The sequence below is a fragment of the Zootoca vivipara genome, chromosome 5 (assembly GCF_965207765.1).
Source record: "Zootoca vivipara chromosome 5, rZooViv2.hap1.1, whole genome shotgun sequence".
Lineage (NCBI taxonomy): Eukaryota > Metazoa > Chordata > Lepidosauria > Squamata > Lacertidae > Zootoca > Zootoca vivipara.
In genome coordinates, this window is record NC_142588.1 from 58983568 (window position 1) to 59004736 (window position 21169).

Genomic DNA, 21169 nt, shown 5'->3' on the forward strand with positions numbered 1-21169 from the left:
GGCCGCTTCCTGCATGAGCAGAGTCTAGCGCAAAACTAGAATTAGATAGAGGCAGTAGTTCTGCTATATGCCGTTAGGTGGCGCTTTACAAACACTACTGTTTTGCAAAGAGGCAGCGCGTGCATTCTACTAACGCTCACCTCCCCAAGATGCTTTGCACGCGTCGGCTTCATTTGTGCGCTACTGCGCAGGTACCCTGTCTTCTTCATTCCCCTCCCTCCTCCCTGGCACGAGCTGCCTCTTTGCAAAACAGTAGTGTTTGTAAACAAAGCGTTGTTTTTCGCGGAAGCTACAGTTTGCGTAGTTAAAAATGGACCATTGGTTAAAAAGTGGTTCATTAAAACGACAAAGGTCTACAGATGAAGAGGAAGAACTGTAAAAAACGTATAAATATAAAATATAAAAAGACTCTTAATTTGGCTCTCACTTTTTAATTTTAGGATTAGGAATTAATGGGGGTCCTTGTCACAATAGCGGCTCGATGAGGGGTCCTCGAGAAAATTTTGTTGGGAACCCCTGCCTTAGAATGTAACATACAAAGGTGTATCTTAGTATCTTAATTGGTATCTTGTACACTCCTACCATAAAAGTTGTAGAGAGGAAAACGCCACTCCAGAAAGCGCAGAATGGAGCAGCATCACCAACCACGTGGTTAGTATCCATAACAATGTGAGCATTCAGCTGCTGTATCTTGACATTCCTGTCCTAGGATCAGCTGCCTGGGATGCCTGAATATCAGCTAGATGCATGAGAAGCTACTTGAGAAGAAGGGGAAGTGGGTGGAAGCACATTCCTGGATCAGGGCCTGACTTAGAGGCAGGAAGGGGTGGAGCTTCAGATCTTGCATAAACTCCCAGCTTGAGTTGCCTTATTGCTGAAGCATCAGTGCTGTTCTAAACTAGGAGTCAGCAAACTTTTTTAGCAGGGAGCTGGTCCACTGTCCCTCAGACCTTGTGGGGGGCCGGACTATATTTTGGAAAAAAAATATGAATGAATTTCTATGCCCCACGAATAACCCAGAGATGCATTTTAAATAAAAGCACACATTCTACTCATGTAAAAACACGCTGATTCCCAGACTGTCCACGGGCTGGATTTAGAAGGTGATTGGGCCAGATCCGGCCCCCGGGCCTTAGTTTGCCTACCCATGTTCTAAACCAGGGGTTAGCAACCTTTTTCAGCTGTGGGCCGGTCCACCGTCCCTCAGACCATGTGGTGGGCCAGACTATATTTTGAAAAAAAAAATGAACAAATTCCTATACCCCACAAATAACCCAGAGATGCATTTTAAATAAAAGGTGCATTTTAAATAAAAGGGCCCATTCTACTCATGGGAAGATGATTGGGCCGCATCCGGCCCACGGGCCTTAGGTTGCCTGCCCCTGTTCTAAACTGTAACCAATGACAAATCCCCCCCACCAGCATACAAACCAGTATGCCTAATTTGACCCAGCAACACCCACCCACATCCACACACCACTCTGTAACCAACCAACCAACCATGCCCTGGGCCTTCTGGTCTCTCACTTTGTCAGCAAAAATAAGCTCCGGTCATATGCTATGCAAAAGAATGGAAGTTTGTAGACTTAATCAGGGTGGAGGACTGTGACAAAACTAGAATTCCTTCCTTTGGTTCGCCTGCCTGTTTTCCGTCCCCTTAATCTCAGGGTGCATTAGCCACCATGGATAGGCTGCCATAACTGAGTTAAATCAATGGTCCATCCAGCTTGGTATTGTTTACATTGATGGGTGATAGTGGCTCTTCTGGGTTTCAGATAGGCCCATTTTTCAATCCTACCTGGAGATGGCCAGGATTGAACATAGGACCTTCTACATGCAAAGCAATGTAGCTTTAGCACTTCTGCAACTGTTACCCATTGGCAACTATTAGCCCCCAGTCATCCCATCATAAATGGCGTAAAATACCCATATACTGCCTCTTCCTCTTACTTGTTTTTTAGATTATGAGCACGAGTTGTCATTAGAGGAGGCATATCTATTATACAGTATATCTAAATCTGCAAATGAACGGCCAATTAGGGAAATCCTTTTTATCTAATGTACTCGTATTACAGGCTAAAGCCCCCACCCCGGCCCACCCCCGCATTTATTTAAGGGATCCAACGTCGCCTCCTCTCTATCAGAACATATTGAATCAGGAACTGTTAAGAATGCACTATTACATGAACTGCCCCCCCCCCCGCTCCATTTCATATTTGAGGTTGTTGAACCTCGGAGCAGCAGCTTAAACGCGGACCCCACCGAAACCTTAAATCGTATTGAATTGAAAACCACAACAGCAGCCGCGAATTTACGCTCTCAGATGCATCTCTCTTTGGCGCCAGAAGGGGGCGCTGCGAGATCGAAGGCCCGCTTGGCCCGAGCTTGGGCGGCTCCTTTAAAGCAGACGCCGGGCGGAGAAGCTGCGCTGGGGCCGGGCGGAAGTAGGCGGCGGCGGCGAGGGGGGTGGTGGTCCGCGGAATCGTTGACGTTTCGAAGGCGTCCCCGAAGATGTGGGCTGGTGAGCCTTGTTCCCTTTGCCTTGGTGGCTCAGGAGTCGCGGGGCCGAGGGCGGGCGCATCCCAGTTTCCCAGCGGAGCGGCAGCAGGCGGTTTGGCTGGCCTTGTGTGGGGCGCAGCCCTTGCTAAACGGGGCCGTAAATGGCCGACTAACCCCGCAACCCCGTCCCTGGGCATGGCGATTCCTGCCGCTTCTAACATGGCCCGATCCTGCTCTGTGCTGCGGCGTCATAGAGGAGAGCGCCTGGGTTTTGTGGGGCGGAGAAGGGAATCCCCGGACACCCCTCTTCTCCCAGCCTGTGGGGTGGCTGCTGTGGGGCTTTGCTCCCAGAACTGGCACCTTTGGGTGGGTGACTGTATATGCCTCTGTGGGGCTCTCTCGGGTGCTTTGCCGCCCCCCCCCCCACTCACTTTGGAACTTCATTGTAAATATGTTGAAAAGCGGCCAAGCTCTTGCACTGACTGCTGCAAATGGCACAACCTCAGGCTTCCTTAGAAGGAGGTTTGGGTGGTTGTACGCCAAAAGCAGGGATGCTGGTCAGGGATGATAGGATCTGTAGTCGGAAAAACATCTGGACGGCCGACGTTCCCGACTTAATGGCAGGTTTCTGAGCTGTCATTGAACTTGGAAGCGAATGATGCGGTGAGAAAGTCCTATGTTTCAATGGAGGTCCCAGAGTTTCCATTGTAGGCACCTTCTAGTTTGTTTGTTCTTCTTTCTTTGGCGATCACTCGCAGCCGAGTAAGATTGTCTTCCATAAACACAGTTTTAACAATGAGTCCGTAAGTGACTATGGAGGCCAATTCTGGATCCACACGTCCTTCCACAGTGGGGACATTGGTTTCTGGGCGGGAGCTGATCACGGTGTGGATTTGCCAAGCGTGCCGCCTGCCTTCCTCTTAGCACGTTTCTCCCTTGCATCCTGAGTTCGAGTGGGTGATGTAGGGCAGCAGCTGGGATAGCTCAGTCAGTGGTGGTAGGGCATGAGACTCTTAATCTCAGGGTTGTGGGTTGGAGCCCAACATTGGGTGAAATATTCCCGTTTTGCAGGGGGTTGGACTAGATGACCCTTATGGTCCCTTCCAACTCTATGGTTCTATGATCTAATGGTGGCAGTCTGTTCTAAAAGAATTCATACTCTGCCTTTTGGCCCTAACAAGGACCTCCAAAATGGCTTGCAACTTAAATGGTACGAGTTGTAATCCAGACACGGAGAGGATATCAGTATGGCTTGTGACATTTTGATGTCAATGCATTTCTGCCTTAGGATAACACATAGCTACTGTTACTTCCATATTTTTGATCTAGTACAAAAGTCAAGCAGTTGTGTGGAAATCTCACTCTCATGTTTAAGTAGGAGTTCTTAGCCGTGACTTTTCACTTGTAGTCTGAGTATTGTCCACTGCTGCAGGTTTTCTCTGACGATTTCCATGTATCCCTATTGTAAATGTGGCATGTGAACCATTCTATATCAGTTACAGGTGTTTGGGCTCTGGAAGCAGATGTACTTTAAACTTCCCTCCTCCTATCAAGTGGCTGCTTTTTGACACCTGGGAACAGGAAAGATGGAAGATGAACTGAAGATGGAGAGTCAAAACCTTGACCAAGATCAAGGTCCCTTTGTGGCAGATGAATCAAGTCAGCAGCCATTGTGCCAGGAAGCCCCTTCCCCCAAGCTGTCTGTGACTGAATTGAGTAGAGAGTTGGACTCCAAGAGTGAGCTGGTAAGACATTGCCGCCTGTCTTTTGTCTAAAGAATGAATTGTTGCATTCTGGTTACGAGGCTGTCCTTCACTATACATTATACATTTTTATGTGCTACTATTTACTTTTGTAGTGTTAGCTAATCAGGATTAAAGAAAATATGTTGCAGGTGCTAGTTTCAAGTTCATGGCATAACAACCTCTTTACACAATCACAAAATATTTTTATGCGAGTTTTATTTCTTCAGATTTTTGGATTGGATCATAAAAGTAGAACCATCATTAATATATTGTTTGAGTCATGCAGTTGCAGTGGGTTGGTTCCAGAGAAGTGCAGTCAGAACTCCACTTGGGAAACAGGGCTTTCCTGCCTCCTCATACTCCTTGTAAAGGTAAAGGGACCCCTGACCATTAGGTCCAGTCGTGACCGACTCTGGGGTTGCGGCGCTCATCTCGCATTATTGGCCGAGGGAGCCAGCGTACAGCTTCCAGCTCATGTGGCCAGCATGACAAAGCCGCTTCTGGCGAACCAGAGCAGCACACGGAAATGCCGTTTACCTTCCCGCTTGGAACGGTACCTATTTATCTATTTGCACTTGGAGGTGCTTTCGAACTGCTAGATTGGCAGGAGCTGGGACCAAGCAACGTGAGCTCACCCCGTTGCAGAGATTCGAACTGCTGACCTTCTGATCAGCAAGCCCTAGGCTCTGTGGTTTAGCCCACAGCGCCACCTGTGTCATACGCCTTGTACTTCCCCCAAAAAACACTCTTGGAGTTAGAGGGACTCTCTGGAATAGTATGGGAAATGAATACGCTTTCAGAAGCTTGCTAGAAACTTGTGTCAGAAACTTGTTTAAGAGATACACACACACACACACACACACACACACACAATTTGTATCTCCTCTAGCTATAGGGAAAAGAGGCCCTGGTTTGTGGCCAGAGTGCTTTTTAAGCATCAGAAATCAAGCCTACAGTGCTTTTCTGAAAAGTATTAGATTAGACAAACTACAGAGTGGAAGTCATCTACTGTGTCATCTATTATCTGCTCTAAGATGCTGTGTCTAGCATGCTTTGGGCTGCTTTTGTAGCTGAATGGGTAGATTTATTACATCGTATGGGTTGTTCTCTTGTCTTATTTTGATGTAGATGAAGATGGCTGAGTGCTGGAAGATTAACTCCCCCCCCCCCCAATATAAGTCAAAGCACCCAATCACTTGACATCATTGTGACCTAAGGTGTTTGACAGCTGGGCAGTCGTGCAGGGTCCGTGACCCCTGTTTTTGCTGCTGTCTTTACCCATTCATACCCCACCTTATGTAGCTCCTGGGGGCATTCAGATGCAGACTTTTGGAAGTGCTTATACAGCAGCTAAACAGGGATTGAGCAATGGAGCACTACAGTTCCAGTTCCTAAAGTGCCATCCTGCTGCAAAAGAGGGGAAAGATGGACATGGTCATCCTTTTTCTGGTTCTCACCTTCAGGCTTTGGTGTTTTCAATACCAGAAAGTCCTGGGTTTTATGTTGTGTTTATGATTTCTGCATTTTTTTGTTGCACATGTCTGGTATTTCCATAGAATTTAAACTTTTTGTTCAGCCCTAGATCATTACATTGATCAAATTCCCATTTTTTTCATAGTGTGTGTACAGTAACTCCCAATTGAAATTTTCCTTTTGAAAGCACCAGTTTTCAGAAAAGAGCACGCAGGGAAGAGTGGTTAGGAGCATGAAGCATTTCACTGTCAAAAGTGGTCAGCAGCATCTTTATGATGAAGCTTAAAAATGTTTCTTTTTTTGATATAGATAGATGACAAGGAGTTTGATATTCCTCAGGTTGATACTCCCCCAACACTGGAAAGTATTTTAAATGAGGTGAGTTGAGCAGGGTAGTACAAAACCCTTATTTGCATACTGTGCTGGAAGAGCAAAATGCAAATGTGCAATTGCTCACAGACCAATTTATCATAACATGACACTGCTCTTAAACTACCTTGGAAAATGGGACCAAGCTCCTCTAAAAATTGGCAAAGCTGTTTAATTGGCATTGTGTGTTCTTTTCTCTGTGTGTGTGCCTTTCTGAACCCACCTGTAGAATTTTATTCAGCAATCTTTGAGCAAAGTCTGTCTTTCATCCCTGTCTAATACCATGCCTAACTGGCACCTGGCAAACCAAGGCAATACTGCTGTAAGTTATATTAGTGCATTGCAAGGCTGGATATAGCATGGTTGGCCAGCTGTGTTATTTCTGTCTCTTTTCTTAGACTGATGATGAAGAAGAGCCATTTGTTCTTGAGGATCCTTCCCTTCTAAATATCGATAACATTGACACTCACTCATATGATACTTCATCTGTAGCGAGCTCTGACAGCGGCGATAGAACACACCTGAAAAGGTAACTGTTTGTGGGCAAATTCCTATCCTTTGTGATAGATGCCATCATTGACGGTCACCAAGAACTCACTGCATAGGGCACAGGATTGGCAAGCAAGAGTTGGCAACTTGTGCCCCACCATGGGAGAGGAGGTAGGGCAGTTGAATGAGGGGGTGTAGGAAATGGCATAAGTGCCCTCCTCTCCTGTACCACTCACGTCCTCACAACTCCACTCCACTGGTGGCCTTCTGAGCTGACGTATCTGTTGTGTTGCACTGTTACATGTCTCATGGCAATAGTGTATCTGGTGTTCTGCTGGCATGGTGGGACTTTAGCCCCTCATCTAGCAGTTTCTCACTATAGCACTGGGCTCTTAACTACATGTAGAGTTCTGAGAGATTGTCCTTACTTTACAAAGGAAGAAGAAACTTCGTGATTCTTTCTCCATCCATGGCTCTGTGATACGGCTGTCCCTTCTGAAAGGAATCTCTGCTCAAATAGTATCTGCAGCGGTAAGTAGCTTTTCTCCACTTAGGCAGAGGAACAACATGGGCGGTACACAAGTCAGAAGAGACAATAGTTAGGTGGTACTCTTATGATATTCATGCAGCAGGTAGAAAAGGATAAACATGAAGTTTGTTTTCCTAGTCTACAACTAACTGGGGTCTAGGGGTTTGGATATGGGGTCACGCACACTCTTCCACTGCCTCGTGTTCTGTTTCTATTATTTATTTCTCTTTATTTTATTTATTTCATAACATTTATATACCACTTGATTGTAAAAACAAACAAACCTCAAAGCGTTCTAGTGTTATATCTGACTGTCATGTGGATTAAAAAGAGCTCTGGTAAACTCGCAAGTGTTAGTTTGAGAATCCTGAAAAAACTGATTCTCTGGGTGATTTTAGGACTGGGTGCGAGTTCCTTTTAACTCCAGACTGGTAATGGTCACACATAATGGTAAACCCAGGAGGAGGATGCTTCTAGCCCCTGCATTTTGTAGCTTTGGGGTATTTTCCATCTGTGGGAAAAGCAAAATCCACTCTGGAGTGGAAAGTGTAGGCTTAGGTTTGGACTAGATGACCCCCAAGACCCTTCCAAATCTACAATTCTATGATTCTGTTGTTTCAAATGGCAAGTTGGGAAGCCTCACATGATTATATCTGACATGTGGATTATTTTGTGTTTCACACTTATGATGATTGATGCTAGTTGCATAATATATATTTCTCTTTTAGGCCAAAGTGGATGCTGGCTTACCCACTGCAATTGTAAGTTTATGAGTAATTATACAACGCTTGTTTCATTTTTGACGTTCTTAAAGCCTTGCTCCTAGATACAGTATTTTTGCAGACCCTGTTTCTTTCCAAAACTATTTCATTTGTATTACCATATAGAATGAATGAATAAATGTGAATAATCCATATAACAAAATAATAATAATAATAATAATAATAATAATAATAATAATAATAATTTGTTATTGGCCAAGTAAATTTTCCAACATACTTGGAATGAAAAAGTAATGAAACATACTTGGAATGAAAAAGTACTTGCTGAAAAAGTATAGAGATATTTTTTTATACGCAACGGCGGCAGGGCGCCTGCTGATAGCAGCCAATTGGAAAGGAGATAAAATCCCTTCAGTTGAAGAATGGCGAACGAAGCTATTAGAATTTCTTGATATGGCTCAATTAACCGATAAATTAAGGGGAAATTCGAAACAAAAATTTATGGGAAAATGGGAAAAATTTAGAAAATATTTACTAGAACACTACAGTAATGACGAAATCTTCAAGGCAGCCGTAGAATGATTGGTACTTATCAATAACTCAGACAAAAGGGTATGATCAGCGTTAGTGTGTACAAAAGAATTAATAGGAATTCGAGGAGAAGGGAATGTACATAGGGGAACCAAAGGAGACACACAGCAGATAGCGACTGGAAGTCAGATGTACGAATATGAATTGATAAACTATAGGATGAATATGATATGTTGTAGAAACTATGTGTTGGCGGTGGAAGCATCAAGAGAGAGATTAATTCTTTAGTTCAACTTGTTTTAGGAATCAGGATTAGAGCAAATGAACTAAGAAAAAGAGACAAGAAACTGTAAAATTGGTAATGTTTTATTTCGCAATGGTAATGACTTTATTTTGTAAAAGCTGTAACACTAAAAAAAAAAGGAATTTGTTTCAGCTACATTGCAATGTAAACATACACACACTGTTCCACTCACAATACAAATAAGCAAAGAAACCCACCCAAAGCAGAGCACACAATCTGGTACTCCAGTAACCCTTGCAGTAGTTGTGATAAGCAACATTTGGGTGTAAAGCTAAGCTATGGGTTGCCAGGCTTGGGCTCCTTAGCCATGAGAAAGAAATGGGATACTCTTGCTTTTAATTAACCTCTTTTATCTGAGTTTGGTATTACCTGGTCAATCTGGAGTTAGCCTTAACCAGGCATCCCCAAACTTCGGCCCTCCAAATGTTTTGGACTGCAATTCCCATCATCTCTGACCCACTGGTCCTGTTAGCTAGGGATCATGGGAGTTGTAGGCCAAAACATCTGGCCTACAACTATGGCCTTAACCATAGTTTACTGAAGCAACCCAACTTAAAATCATGGGGTGGGATTTATTGTTGTGCTATAATGAATGTTTGTACAAGCCTTGCAGCTTGCCTCTGTCTCCTTCCCCTGTGTGCTGTTCTGGAGGCTCTGACACCTCCAGAGCCAATTTCAGGCACACAGAGAGAGCAAGGAGGGAAGCCATGTTGCACAAATGGAAGTCCTTATGCAGGGCTTCTGCTATAATGGGGCTCATTAGGTTATTCCAACCCATGGTTTATGAAGTTGGCTTGTTTCAATAAGCTACAGTTAAGATTAATCACAGTTTAGTATTTGGCTGTAATGCTAAACTATGATTACATTAAAGTGAAAATATCCTTTCTTTTCCCTTCTAGAGGCACTGGAGGAGGAAAGGGGAATACATGAGCCCAGTTTTTTTACACAGGCCAATGAGTAGGCTTAATGAAAAATCAGGAAGTCTAAGTGCCACCTAATGTATATGATAATGATGATGATAATCCAGTCAGTCACCTGTTCCAAATATAAAGGTCACTTGGATCAGTTCTTCTTGTGAAATAACTTTTAGTCATTTGGTCAGCAAGTGTTTCTGATACGGCTTCCTCTGAGTCCTTTATAGAAACCTACTCCATGGGTGCATAACCTTTTAGGGTTAGTTTCTAGTTTCAATTTTGCTTATTTAAAACTTTGGCAATCTGATTGCTACTTTGGGGTTATTGCTTATTGTTTGCCATGTTTTCAAGTGTCCTAATGCTTTCCCTTGGCTTTGCTTTGTTTAGGCAGTCTCAAGTCTCATAGCAGTGGGAACATCCCATGGACTGGCACTGATATTTGGTAAGCAAGGGTACCTGTTGAACTACTTAAACTTCAGAAAACCACTTTGAATTTGATTTCTGTGGCATATTCTATGTAAATGATCCTGACTTGCAGTTTTTCTGGATTAAAAAAAATAAGGTAGGGTTTTGGTTTTTTTACTTGGTTCTCTATATGGCATTTGAAGGAAGTGTTGCCTGGATATGCTGTTTTCGCCTCATATTACAAATAAATTGACAGGCATTTCGCCTGTTGCCCCCCTACCCCGCCACCAGCAGAAACTAATTTGAGATAGCCTCTTGCTGAACAGAATCATTTTATTGGGTATTTTTCTTCCCTATTGACTTCTGGCTTTTCTTTCTCTCTCAACTTTTTTCCTCATGGACTGAGAAGGCAAAGGTATAGTACCGTTGCATTGTGCATGTAACTTGCATGAACAGCTCCACATTTTAAAACTGTGCCACAACTATGCTCTGAATTCTGATATGACAGATTACATTTATATTTATTGGAGGCGTTTGTATACCACTTACTGAAGGTCTGGACAATATGTTCACAATGTAATTTTAGGGTGCAGGAGTTCACAGAAAAACCTGAAGCTATTTCCTGTCCTGGGAAACTCCTCTGAAGAAGAGACAAATATTTTGTCTGTAGCTTTTAATACATCATAGCTTTGATTACCACTCTGGCAAGAGGTTCTGGTCTCCAACTAGAACATATTCAATAACCACCTATACAGTCATGGGGAAAAGAAAGTACACCCTTTGAATTCTGTGTTATTATCAGGACATAATAACAATCACCTGTTCCTTAGCAGGTCTTCAAACTAGGTAAATACAACCTCAAATGAACAACACATGACATATTACACCATGTCATGATTTATTTAACAAAAATAAAGGCAAAATGGAGAAGCCATGTGTGGAAAACTTAAGTACACCTTATGATTCAATAGCTTGTAGAACCACCTTTAGCAGCAATAACTTGAAGCAATTGTTTTCTTTGTGGTTTTGTCAGCTGCTCACATCATAGTGGAGGAATTTTGGCCTGCTCTTCTTTACAACGTTGCTTCAGTTCATTGAGGTTTGCTGGCATTTGTTTGAGGAAACTGACTGCCTGCCACCTCTGACGGTGTTACTGCTTTTTCCACCTGCCTTTTCCTCTTCTTCCACCATCTGTCTTGAGGAGACTCTTCCTCTCTAGAGGCTTTGGCAAGGTGGGGGTGATCCTGAACCTCACAGCTAATTAAAATGATGAGGTTGGGAAGTCTGTGTGGTTAAGCAAATTCAGCCAAATAACTTGCATTTTTAAAGTCTGTAGTAGGGATGGCTGAGGACATCCCCCCCGCCCCCCCCCACCCTGGTATATCTGACTGGGTTGATTCCTGGGTGAGAGGCAGAAACAACTAGGAAGGTGTGCATGTGCCTAACCCAGCCTCTTGGTGAGAGATAGATGACTAGTGAATGGTGACCTGGTAAGAGCATGGAAATCATTCATGGGTACATTCGCAGGATGGTGGGTGGGTGGCAATGTGATATTGAGCTCTCCCTTTCTGTGGTGGTCCACCATTTGTGGAATGCCCTCCCTAGTGAGGTGAGTCTGCCTTCATCGTTAATCTTCAGAAGGAATTTGAAAACATTTTGGCTTACTTAGGTGGCTGAAGGATACCTGTTCCTGGCAACTCTGAAGTCACTGGATAAAATAATGTTTTTAACTGTAACTGTTCTTAAAAATTGTAGATGTGTTTGCTTCCCTGGCTCGCTCTTTCTTTCTTTCTTTCATATAACTGAATGAATGAATAGTACCGTATCAATCCATAGAATCAATAATAATAATAATACTTGAAGCAGGTAGGTAGCTGTGTTGGTCTGACGTAGTCAAAACAAAAAATAAAAAAATTCCTTCCAGTAGCACCTATGAGACCAACTAAGTTTGTCATAGGTATCAGCTTTCCTGTGCATGCACACTTCTTCAGATACACTGAAACAGAAGTCACCAGATCCTGTGTAAAGCTTTCTTTAGCACCTCACCCCTTGCTTTTTCCTGCAAGACTAATTGCAGTCGTTAACAGGTTTACCACTCCTATCAGCCAATCACCCACTCCCACCAAAAGGAGGGAGTAATACCCCTCCCCACCTTCTGACTATACGATACATAAGGGTCTGGTGACTTCTGTTTCAGTGTATCTGAAGAAGTGTGCATGCACACGAAAGCTCATACCAATGACAAACTTTGTTGGTCTCTAAGTTGGTCTCTACTGGAAGGAATTTTTTTATTTTTTGTTTTGAATACTTGAAGCAGAGATATAATGTGTGTGAAATGATGATTTGATTTTTAAAGAGCATGCTCTGTGGTAAATACAATTAACTTAATTCATTTATAAAAGTATTTATACACCACTTGCTCACAAAACATTAGAGGTGTGCACAGCAACATAAAAAAATTAAAGTGACTGGCTTCCCAAGGGAATTTTAAACTGCATAGACCTGTCAGCATGTGTTTGGCCCATGCTTTCTGGATTTATTTTTTAAATGTGTGGTGTTTTATTGTGCTGCAACAGTGTAAATGAATCTGGGTGTTGCTAAATTACAAATAATAGGTAAAAACATATCCTTCCACTACAGACTTTATGCATTCACAAGGTTGCAAAACATCCTGTTCACCGCCTATTGCTGTATTGACATCCTTCAAAGATCAGCCTATGAATTTTTTTTATTTTTCAAAAGAGTTTGAGGCCATATACCTAGTTTTTACTTCCTCCAATCCACTTTTAAAGTGGATGTTTTGTAGCTGCTGCTGCTGCTGCTGCTGTCAAACGTTTTTTTTTTTAATACAACATTTAGCATGCATACAAGTTTAAAATACTTGGGCATAAACCCAAGTCTGATCACATTAGTAGAAGCAAGTATCATGTACTGAAAATGGATAAGAAACTCAAGTAGCCTTGGGGCACTTACAGTTTTTGACTAGAGAGTCTAACCAGTTTCTAGAGAGCTGCTGAACTAAAATAAGGATGTTTGGTGATCTTCATTCTCATATATTTGTGTGTATGTAATCTTGCTTCCAAACGAGCATGGGGTTGAGGGGGAACTGCTTATCTTGACCTATAGGATTTTGTATTTTTCATTTTAAAAAATATATTTTACATAATATGTGATGGTGGTAGTGCCAACAGCAGATATTGTCCATTGGCAGCCTGCTACCATGTTTGTGACTTTGAAATTCCCTCAGTGCAGTGTGCTTCCATGGCATTTTGGGAGGAAAACATGGTGGCCATAGCAAAATAATTTTCTGTTCTATTCTTCCCCTCAAGCTTATAATTGAGGCATAGCTTTTATTCTACTCTCCATTTTTCTATTATTCTCTAGCCTTTTGGTATTAAATTTCTAAAATATAATCTTTCTCTTGAAAGAACTAAAGTGTTTTGTTGTGTCATCTCTTCACTTTATTATTGACCTACTTCTGTCTCCTTTCTTCTTGCTGCTATAAATGTTGTTTTATTTTTATTTTATTTGGCTTATCCTTCCCTTTATAGTGCTGGCCATGTTGCTCCTTTGTGGGCTTCATTGGGTGCCATTCCTCTTCCCTGTTAGAGTTTTAAATTCTGTGTTCAAAATCACATAAGGGGTTGCTCCTCATTTTTCACTCTCCACTAAAGCTTTCTTCACCACCTTCTCCTGGTGAATTGTAAGCGTGTTACACCCAATTTAGGTGTCACAAGTAATCATGATTATGTAAACTCGGAAAGGAAGGATGAGGATGAGAGACCACAGTTTGTTGCTAGTTCTCCATATCATGGGTTGAACGATTGAAAATGTGATGTCTGAAATGAGCCAATTCATGATGTGTAGAATTACTCTTGATTCTAGGATTGATGTGCTGATCTGTGGTGTTGATGTACCCATATGTTAACTAGGCATGCTTTGTGTTTAGACCCTAACCAGGCTCTTCGGCTTTGCTTGGGCAGTACTGCAGTTGGAGCACAGTATGGGGCTATATCTGCTCTTAGCATCAACAATGATTGTTCAAGACTTCTGTGTGGTTTTGCAAAAGGACAGGTAAGATTGATATGTGGCACAATACTGTGCATGCTTACTCAGAAGTAAGTCCAGCTGTGTTCTGTGTACCCCAAGGTAGATGTGCAAAGGATTGGACGTAAGGCGACTCCCCACTTACCGGGGGGTTACGTTTCAGGCCCCCGCGCGCATAAGTGAAATTGGGTGGAGCATCCTCTAAAAACACCCTTTAAATGTCTGCTCTGCTGTTCTTCTTCCAATCCATACCAAAAACACTGTATCCAAAAATATCCACAACTAGAATTGAAGCTCTGGGGCTGACAGGAGCTGCTGCGCCACCCTGCACACCAGCTATTAGGCGGAGAGGTTGAGCAGTGTAAGCAAAGCCCCGCTGCACCTCCAGTCTCTTTGGGGATTCCTCTGCCTTCACCGTTGTCCTCTTCGGGCTTCAGGGAGGGTCTCTTCATGAGCTATGAGGACTCTCCAGTTCTCTCCCGCCATTTCTGGCTTTCAACTGAATTATTATATTATTTCCCAGCACCACACATCTATGTGGTTGTGTGTAAGTGGGGGGGACGCCTGTAATCAATGGCTACTGGTTGCGATGACTTTGTTCTGCTTCCGCTGTCCAAGGCAGTGTCTCTGAATTCCAGCTGCTGGGAATCGCAAGTGAGGAGACTGCTATTGCACTCGGGTTCTGCTCACAGGCTTCCTATGGGTATTTGGTTGGCCACTATTAGAACAGAATGCTCAACTCAATAGGCCTTTGGGCTGATCTAGCTGGGCTCTTCTTATTTGGTTCTGGAGAGCGATGATTTTCTATTTACACCTTTTGTTATCTCCATAGATACTTACTTTCTACTGTGGCTTATTGTAGAGAGAAGCCTGATGTCCCCAAATATGATATACTGTAGATGAGTAAGCAATATATGTACCCCATGTAGTACTTCTATGTACTGTGAGGCCTTATTTTAATGCCAGAAAATTCAGCTTTTGTTTAAGTCTAGCTTTGATTTTCTCAGTAAAAATGTCATATGGGAGAAAACAACATCCATTTTATTTGTTTATTTTGTGTAAACTATATTTCAGTTCCTAGTAAAACTTTCAAAGAATAGATAGATAGAATCATGTTCATTATTTTGGAAATTAGGAGTGAGCAGTCTTGGCAGTCTTGCTCAATCACGTTGGCTAAGCTGGTGGGAGGAAGCTTCTGCTTTTAAACTGATGGACAAGCCATAGTGCAGTTTAGATGTGATATGGCAATTAAGAAAACTTTGTGGCCTTCCCTACCCTTTTGCTGCACCCCCCTTGGCTCGTACAGCCCTTCCTTTTCTTGTTGTTACCAACAGTAGTTTACAATCATGCCTGACCAGTGTAAACCTAATTTCTCTTAACCATAATTAGCTTTCAAACCAGAGTTTGAAACCAGGATTAGACCCCATTTGCTCTCAAAATGTGCTTAGCAGTAATTTTTGTTAATCATGCCAGCTCAAACTTTGCAGTCAGGATAGTTACTGCTAACCAGGAGAGAGCGGAGAGGAGGGGAGGACATAGGAGCCATCTCCTAAAGGCCCCCTCTCAATTTTTTTGAGGGGCCTGCCCCCCCCCCCAAGTTAATGGGCTGCCATTCAAATGGTGTGCAAGCACCGTGTCATGCGGTCAATTATGCAGTGGGGCTTACATGACCCCCCCTCCATATTTTATTCAAGTTGGCATCCCTGGGGGAGGAGTCCGCTCCCAGTTCCCAAACCATGGCAGTGGGGAAGTGTGATGTCTGAATTAGACCTTTGTTCTCTAAAACTTTATAAAATGTGAAATACACTCTGTGCCTGGAAAAGTAGGACAAAATAATTGAATAATACTTGATTACACAAGAAGATGGTTGGCAAATATTTCATAGATGTCTTCATGCTTTAGTAATTCAGGCTTGTATTAGAGAAAATTAATGGTCTTTTACTTATAGATTACAATGTGGGATCTGGCTAGTGGAAAGCTTTTGAGATCAATAACAGATGCTCATCCTCCAGGAACAGCAATTTTGCACATTAAGGTAAGAAATATTAATTAATTCTGCTTTGTGAGCTGTGTTGGCTGCACTAAAATTGTGCACACCTAATACAGCACCTGCATTTCTTACCTCAAAATTTGAATTGCATAGGAAAGAGCAGTACAGTGGTACCTCTAGTTACGAACTTAATTCGTTCCAGAGGTCTGTTCTTAACCTGAAACTCTTCTTAACTAGAGGCGTGCTTTCGCTAATGGGGCCTCTTGCTGCCGCCGTGCCACTGGCACACAATTTCCATTCTCATCCTGGGGCAAATTTCTCAACTCGAGGTAACTCTTCCAGGTTAACGGAGTTTGTAACCTGAAGCGTTTGTAATCTGAGGCGTTTGTAAAACTCAAGGTACCACTGTACATTAAAAATATCCCACCGCTTCTGAAAGGCCACAGATAGTTAAAGATCAAAGGCCTGGTTATAGAAGAAAGCTTTTGCCTGGTGCCTAACAATATATAATGATGGTGCCAGGCGAGAGCATTCTACAAGCAGTGAGGCACATGAAGAAGGGCACATGAAGAAGGGCCTCAGATGATGATCGCAGGGTCTGGTTTGATTCATAGGGCTAGAGGCGATCCTTGAGGAACCGTGGTCCTCCTGATCCCTTTAAGACTTTATAGGTCAAAACCAGCACTTTGAATTGGGCCTGGAAACTAATTAGCAGCCGGTGCAATCAGGCCAGGTCTTTCCCCAGTAAGCAACCTGGCCGCTAAATTCTGCACCAGCTGAACTTTCCAAATTGTCTTCAGAGGCAGCCCCACATATAGCACATTGCAATAATCTGACCTAGAGGTTACCAGAGCAAAGATAACAGAGGTTAGGCTATCCCTGTCCAGATAGCAGTGAAACTGGGCCACCAGCAGAAGCTGATAGAAGGCACTCTTGAGCCACTGAGGCCACCTGAGCCTCAAGCGACAGCAGTTGGTGCAGAAATGCCTCTAAGCTGTGTAACCGCTTCTTTAGAGGGAATGTAACCCCATTAAGAGCAGGCTACCTCCCATCCATCTGATCTAGAGAAGTGCCCAAGAAGTGAGGTAATGTTAATGAAATGAAGTTTTAAAAGTTGCTGAGAAGATACACGTGAGGGGCAAAAAATAATGTTCTGTTCAGTTTACAGATGATCCAACTCTAGCGATTTGCAATGACAGTGGAGGCTCAGTATTCGAACTCTCTTTCAGGTAAGAATCTGTGGGTTTAACATTGTTGAAAATAGAACCTTTATAATGAAATCTTTTCTAAGGGCTTGAAGTGCAGCATTTCAAACACCAGGTTGTGCTCAAGATTTCAAGTTGAACAGACTGAGGAAAAACACTAGAGGCTTTTGAGGCCTAGTTCTCTATTGAGTATCCCCTTTTCATTACTGATCGGAGAGTGTCAAAGATTTGGGACTACTTTTTATGTTTCAAAATCCCCACATAGAAGGTATGTTTGTGTCAGACTAGCATATTACTTGATTTTAGCTCACAATGCCCATGGCTGTTCATCATGGGAGTATGCAGAACCCCCAGCTTCAGAAGCAGTGGGCTAAGTCTGGTGTAATTATTGGGTTGTTATGCTAGGACTGGGGAGACTCTGGTTCAAATTCCACTAAGCCACAAATTTCACTGGGTGGCCATGAGCCAGTCACTGTCTCCCAGCCTAACCTTAGAAGGTTGTTGTGAGGATGAAATTGGCGGAGGTATAGAACTCTATCAGAGCTTCAAGCTTTTTGGAGGAGAATATAAATGTATGTACTTATGTAAGTTGCTGTGTGTAGATGTGCTTGGGATCTATGATCTGTCGCAAGCTTCCTATGCAGTGCTTTACATGGGTGTAAGTAATTGGGGCCTGAGTTGGATAATTTGACCTACTAAAACACTTGTTAACCTTGATGTATTTTCTGAGAGTGTTTGTGATGGTGAAGGGTAGTCTTAGTTTATTGATTAATTAATTTACTGCTTTTTCCACAAATAAACCTGTGCTCAAAGCTGTAGCATAATAACCATGATACATAATGAAAATTATAATATAACTGCAATGTAACAATACAAGTTTAACATTTAAAAATCCATCTAATGTATATCACAATTTAAGTTGTGCACAAAGTTCACCAGTGCACCCACTGAATATCCAGTAACTTCACATCCAGCAGTAGCTTCAGATCTTATAACATTCATACTTAGCAACTCTCCCCCTGCTCCCAAATCTAGTAAGGCAAACTCTGTTCAGATTTCTAATCTGTTCCATCTTGATAGACTCTGGCAAATAGCAACTAAAACACAAACACAGTAAAAACAACAATATAAATTCTATTTATGGGTGCTTATTACTGTGCCAGAAGCTGCTGAGGAATTGTTTCTATACTAGCTCTGTTTCTTGCCAGTGATCTCTGTAGCTGCTTCTGTGCTGAGACCCATCAAGTGTAAAAAGTCGCTACAGAAAACAAAAATCTCAGGTGCTCTGCTGGTCAGTATCATTTGTGCCGGATTTGCAAATGCAGTTGTTAAAAGCCATTCCTGGAATTACCAGTACATGCAACACTTTTGAAAGCTAAATTGTATATGCATATTCCTATACACACAAGTCACCGTTGTAAATTGCCACTGTTTGTTTATGTCCTTTTACTTGATTCTCAGGAGAGTCATGGGTGTGAGAACATGCGAGTCACGCTGCTTGTTCAGTGGTTCCAAGGGAGAAGTCTGCTGCATTGAGCCTTTACATGCAAAGGCTGAACTGAGAGACCATCCCATCACCCAGTACTCCCTGCTAGCAATGGCTTCCTTAACAAAGGTGACTTCTGCACAAGGCATCCTGTTTTAAAATGGAAGAAATATTGCCGAATGCAGAATGTTTATTACTTATTTTAATTTCTACCTGCAGATTCTTGTCATTGGCTTGAAACCGTCTTTGAAAGTGTGGATGACTTTCCCATATGGTCGTGTGAGTAATTTTGACAAATTCACGATTGTTCAAAGTGCTCTGGTGGGGCATGAGAGTTACTGGGGTCAACTTTACCAAGAAGCAAAGGGAGGAAACTGCATTGGGTGATAGAGTCAGCCCCTCCCACTCCGACTGTTTCTCCTGATCCTGCCCCATTCCACCCAGCCATTACTCTCTGTTGAAAGGCAGAGCTGTGTATGCCACATGGCTTGTCCTGCATCCCCAAAATTAGCCTGCCTCCTTCACATCCAGTGGAGAACGTTCCTTTCTTGAATCAACTTCTGGTCTAGGCTGCTTCTATACATGTGAACAGAGGGTAGGATGCCTAAGGCAGAAAATTGTCCTAGGCCAGGCCTGAGGATTATTTGGGGAGAACCTTAGTTTGGATGTCTAACACAGCCTTCCATTGTCTTGTAAGAACTTTATACAACACACACTGTGCCGATGGAGTAATTCTTTGCCAAATTAGGCATACCTAAGACTATTGAAATCAGTAGGCTTAAGTGTACCCACCTCTGCAAGGACTGGAGATGCTAATGTTGTACATTTCAAGCTGATTACATCTTTATAAAGCTTTGAAAAGTAAAGTATTTTTTTATATATTTAGTAAAGAGCATGACTATAGCATTAGTTGAATCAGCAAATCTTTTTGTAAATTGAGTTTAAATTAGACCAGTATGTTTCACTTTCAAACCAGTACTCCCCCCCCCCTACAGCCAGTCCTTTTTCTTTCATTTACTTGGTGCTAATAATCCAGTATATTTTCATCTTCAGATGGACCCATCCAGTGTTCCATTGCTAGCATGGTATTTTGTTGCTGTACAGACATCTGTGAATCCCGTGCTTGCCTTCTGCCGAGGAGATGTTGTCCATTTCCTTCTGGTAAGGTTCATTTTATCAATCAGCTTTGGAGAGTTGCTTTTTAAATACATATTCCCTCAGAGTAGTTGGTCATTAACTTATGGAAGCTCAGACTGTAGGATGGCAACAGTTGTGTTGTAGATGAGTTTCTCGGCTTACTAGTCTGTTTAAAAAGCCAAAGTATCTAATTGTTCAGTTTGATTTTCACTTGAGTGTACATTAGGATTAGTGGGAACCACTCTTCTTTATTTCCTGAATTATTTGTATACCATAATTTCATTAAAAATATATATCAGAGCTGTTCTCAACAAATATAATACAGTAAAACACACACAAGCTGATCACCAGCTATCATGAAAAACGTTGGCAAATTTAAAAAGTTCTCTGCGGGTGTTAGATGAAAACACAGCTGAAGGTAGCACAATTGTAAGCTGCCCATGAGCTCGATCAGGCACCCCCAAACTCAGCCCCTCCAGATGTTTTGGACTACAATTCCCATCATCCCTCACCACTGATCCTGTTAGCTAGGGATGATGGGAATTGTAGTCCCAAAACATCTGGAGGACCAAGTTTGGGGATCCCTGAGCTAGATGGACCAATGGTCTGACTCTGTATAATGCAGTTTATTATGTTTGTATGAATTACCTAATTTCATCACCAGGTTAAAAGAGATGAATCTGGAGCAATCCATGTTACAAAGCAGAAGCAGCTACATCTGCACTATGACCTCATTAATTTTACAGTAAGTTGTTATGTTTTATTTTCCAGTAGGAAATGCGAAGAATTTTGTTGCTAAAAAGAAATAGGCATTTCTTCCATTTAATAGGCTCTTAACTCTTCAGAAGATGAAACTTGTCTGGGTAATGATGGTGAAGGGTGTCAGATGTTTATGTAGTTGTCTCCCTGCTGGTAGTTGTCTCTCTGTTGGCAGAGAGGAGCACCAGCATTTAGGGGGCTGTGCTCTTAGCTGCCAAGTATCCCGTTTTTCACGGGAAACCCCCGTATTTTAATCCGTTTCCCGCTGTTCCCCCAAATGGAGAAAAATCCTGGAAATCCCCCGGATTTCCTACCTGCTAGGGAGCCTCCATTTGGGGTGCTGCTCTGCCCATGCGTGGGCACCCGAAATAGGGCAGAGCGGCACCGGAAGTCACTTCTACGCATGCCCGGCAGCCATCTTGGTGGTGGCCGCATGGCGGCAGCCGTCACCAAGATGGCCGCTGCCATACGGCCACCACCAAGATGGCTGCCGGGCATGCGTAGAAGCGACTTCCGGTGCCACTCTGCCCTATTTCTGGTGCCCACACATGGGCAGAGCGGCCCC

The 21169-nt window shown here is 42.8% G+C and overlaps 1 protein-coding gene across 7 annotated transcripts in view; it reads left to right on the plus strand.

Annotated features, from left to right (window-relative positions):
• The first annotated feature begins 2390 nt into the window (after positions 1-2390).
• The window catches only part of VPS8 (VPS8 subunit of CORVET complex), an 88512-nt gene continuing 69733 nt past the window's right edge, over positions 2391-21169 (plus strand). Inside the window, exons 1-14 of one of the 7 annotated variants that reach the window (XM_035133325.3) lie at positions 2391-2521; positions 3996-4244; positions 6027-6095; positions 6485-6615; positions 7013-7106; positions 7833-7865; positions 9963-10017; positions 13930-14054; positions 15976-16062; positions 17179-17246; positions 18684-18837; positions 18928-18987; positions 19762-19869; positions 20510-20590. In XM_035133325.3, coding sequence (XP_034989216.3) covers positions 4086-4244; positions 6027-6095; positions 6485-6615; positions 7013-7106; positions 7833-7865; positions 9963-10017; positions 13930-14054; positions 15976-16062; positions 17179-17246; positions 18684-18837; positions 18928-18987; positions 19762-19869; positions 20510-20590 — 1224 coding nt within the window. In that variant the 5' untranslated portion in view covers positions 2391-2521; positions 3996-4085. Of the gene's footprint in view, positions 2522-2595; positions 3163-3995; positions 4245-6026; positions 6096-6484; positions 6616-7012; positions 7107-7832; positions 7866-9962; positions 10018-13929; positions 14055-15975; positions 16063-17178; positions 17247-18683; positions 18838-18927; positions 18988-19761; positions 19870-20509; positions 20591-21169 lie in introns of those variants that run through there. The other 6 variants (XM_088669727.1, XM_060274613.2, XM_060274614.2 and 3 more) reach the window with 6 other exon arrangements.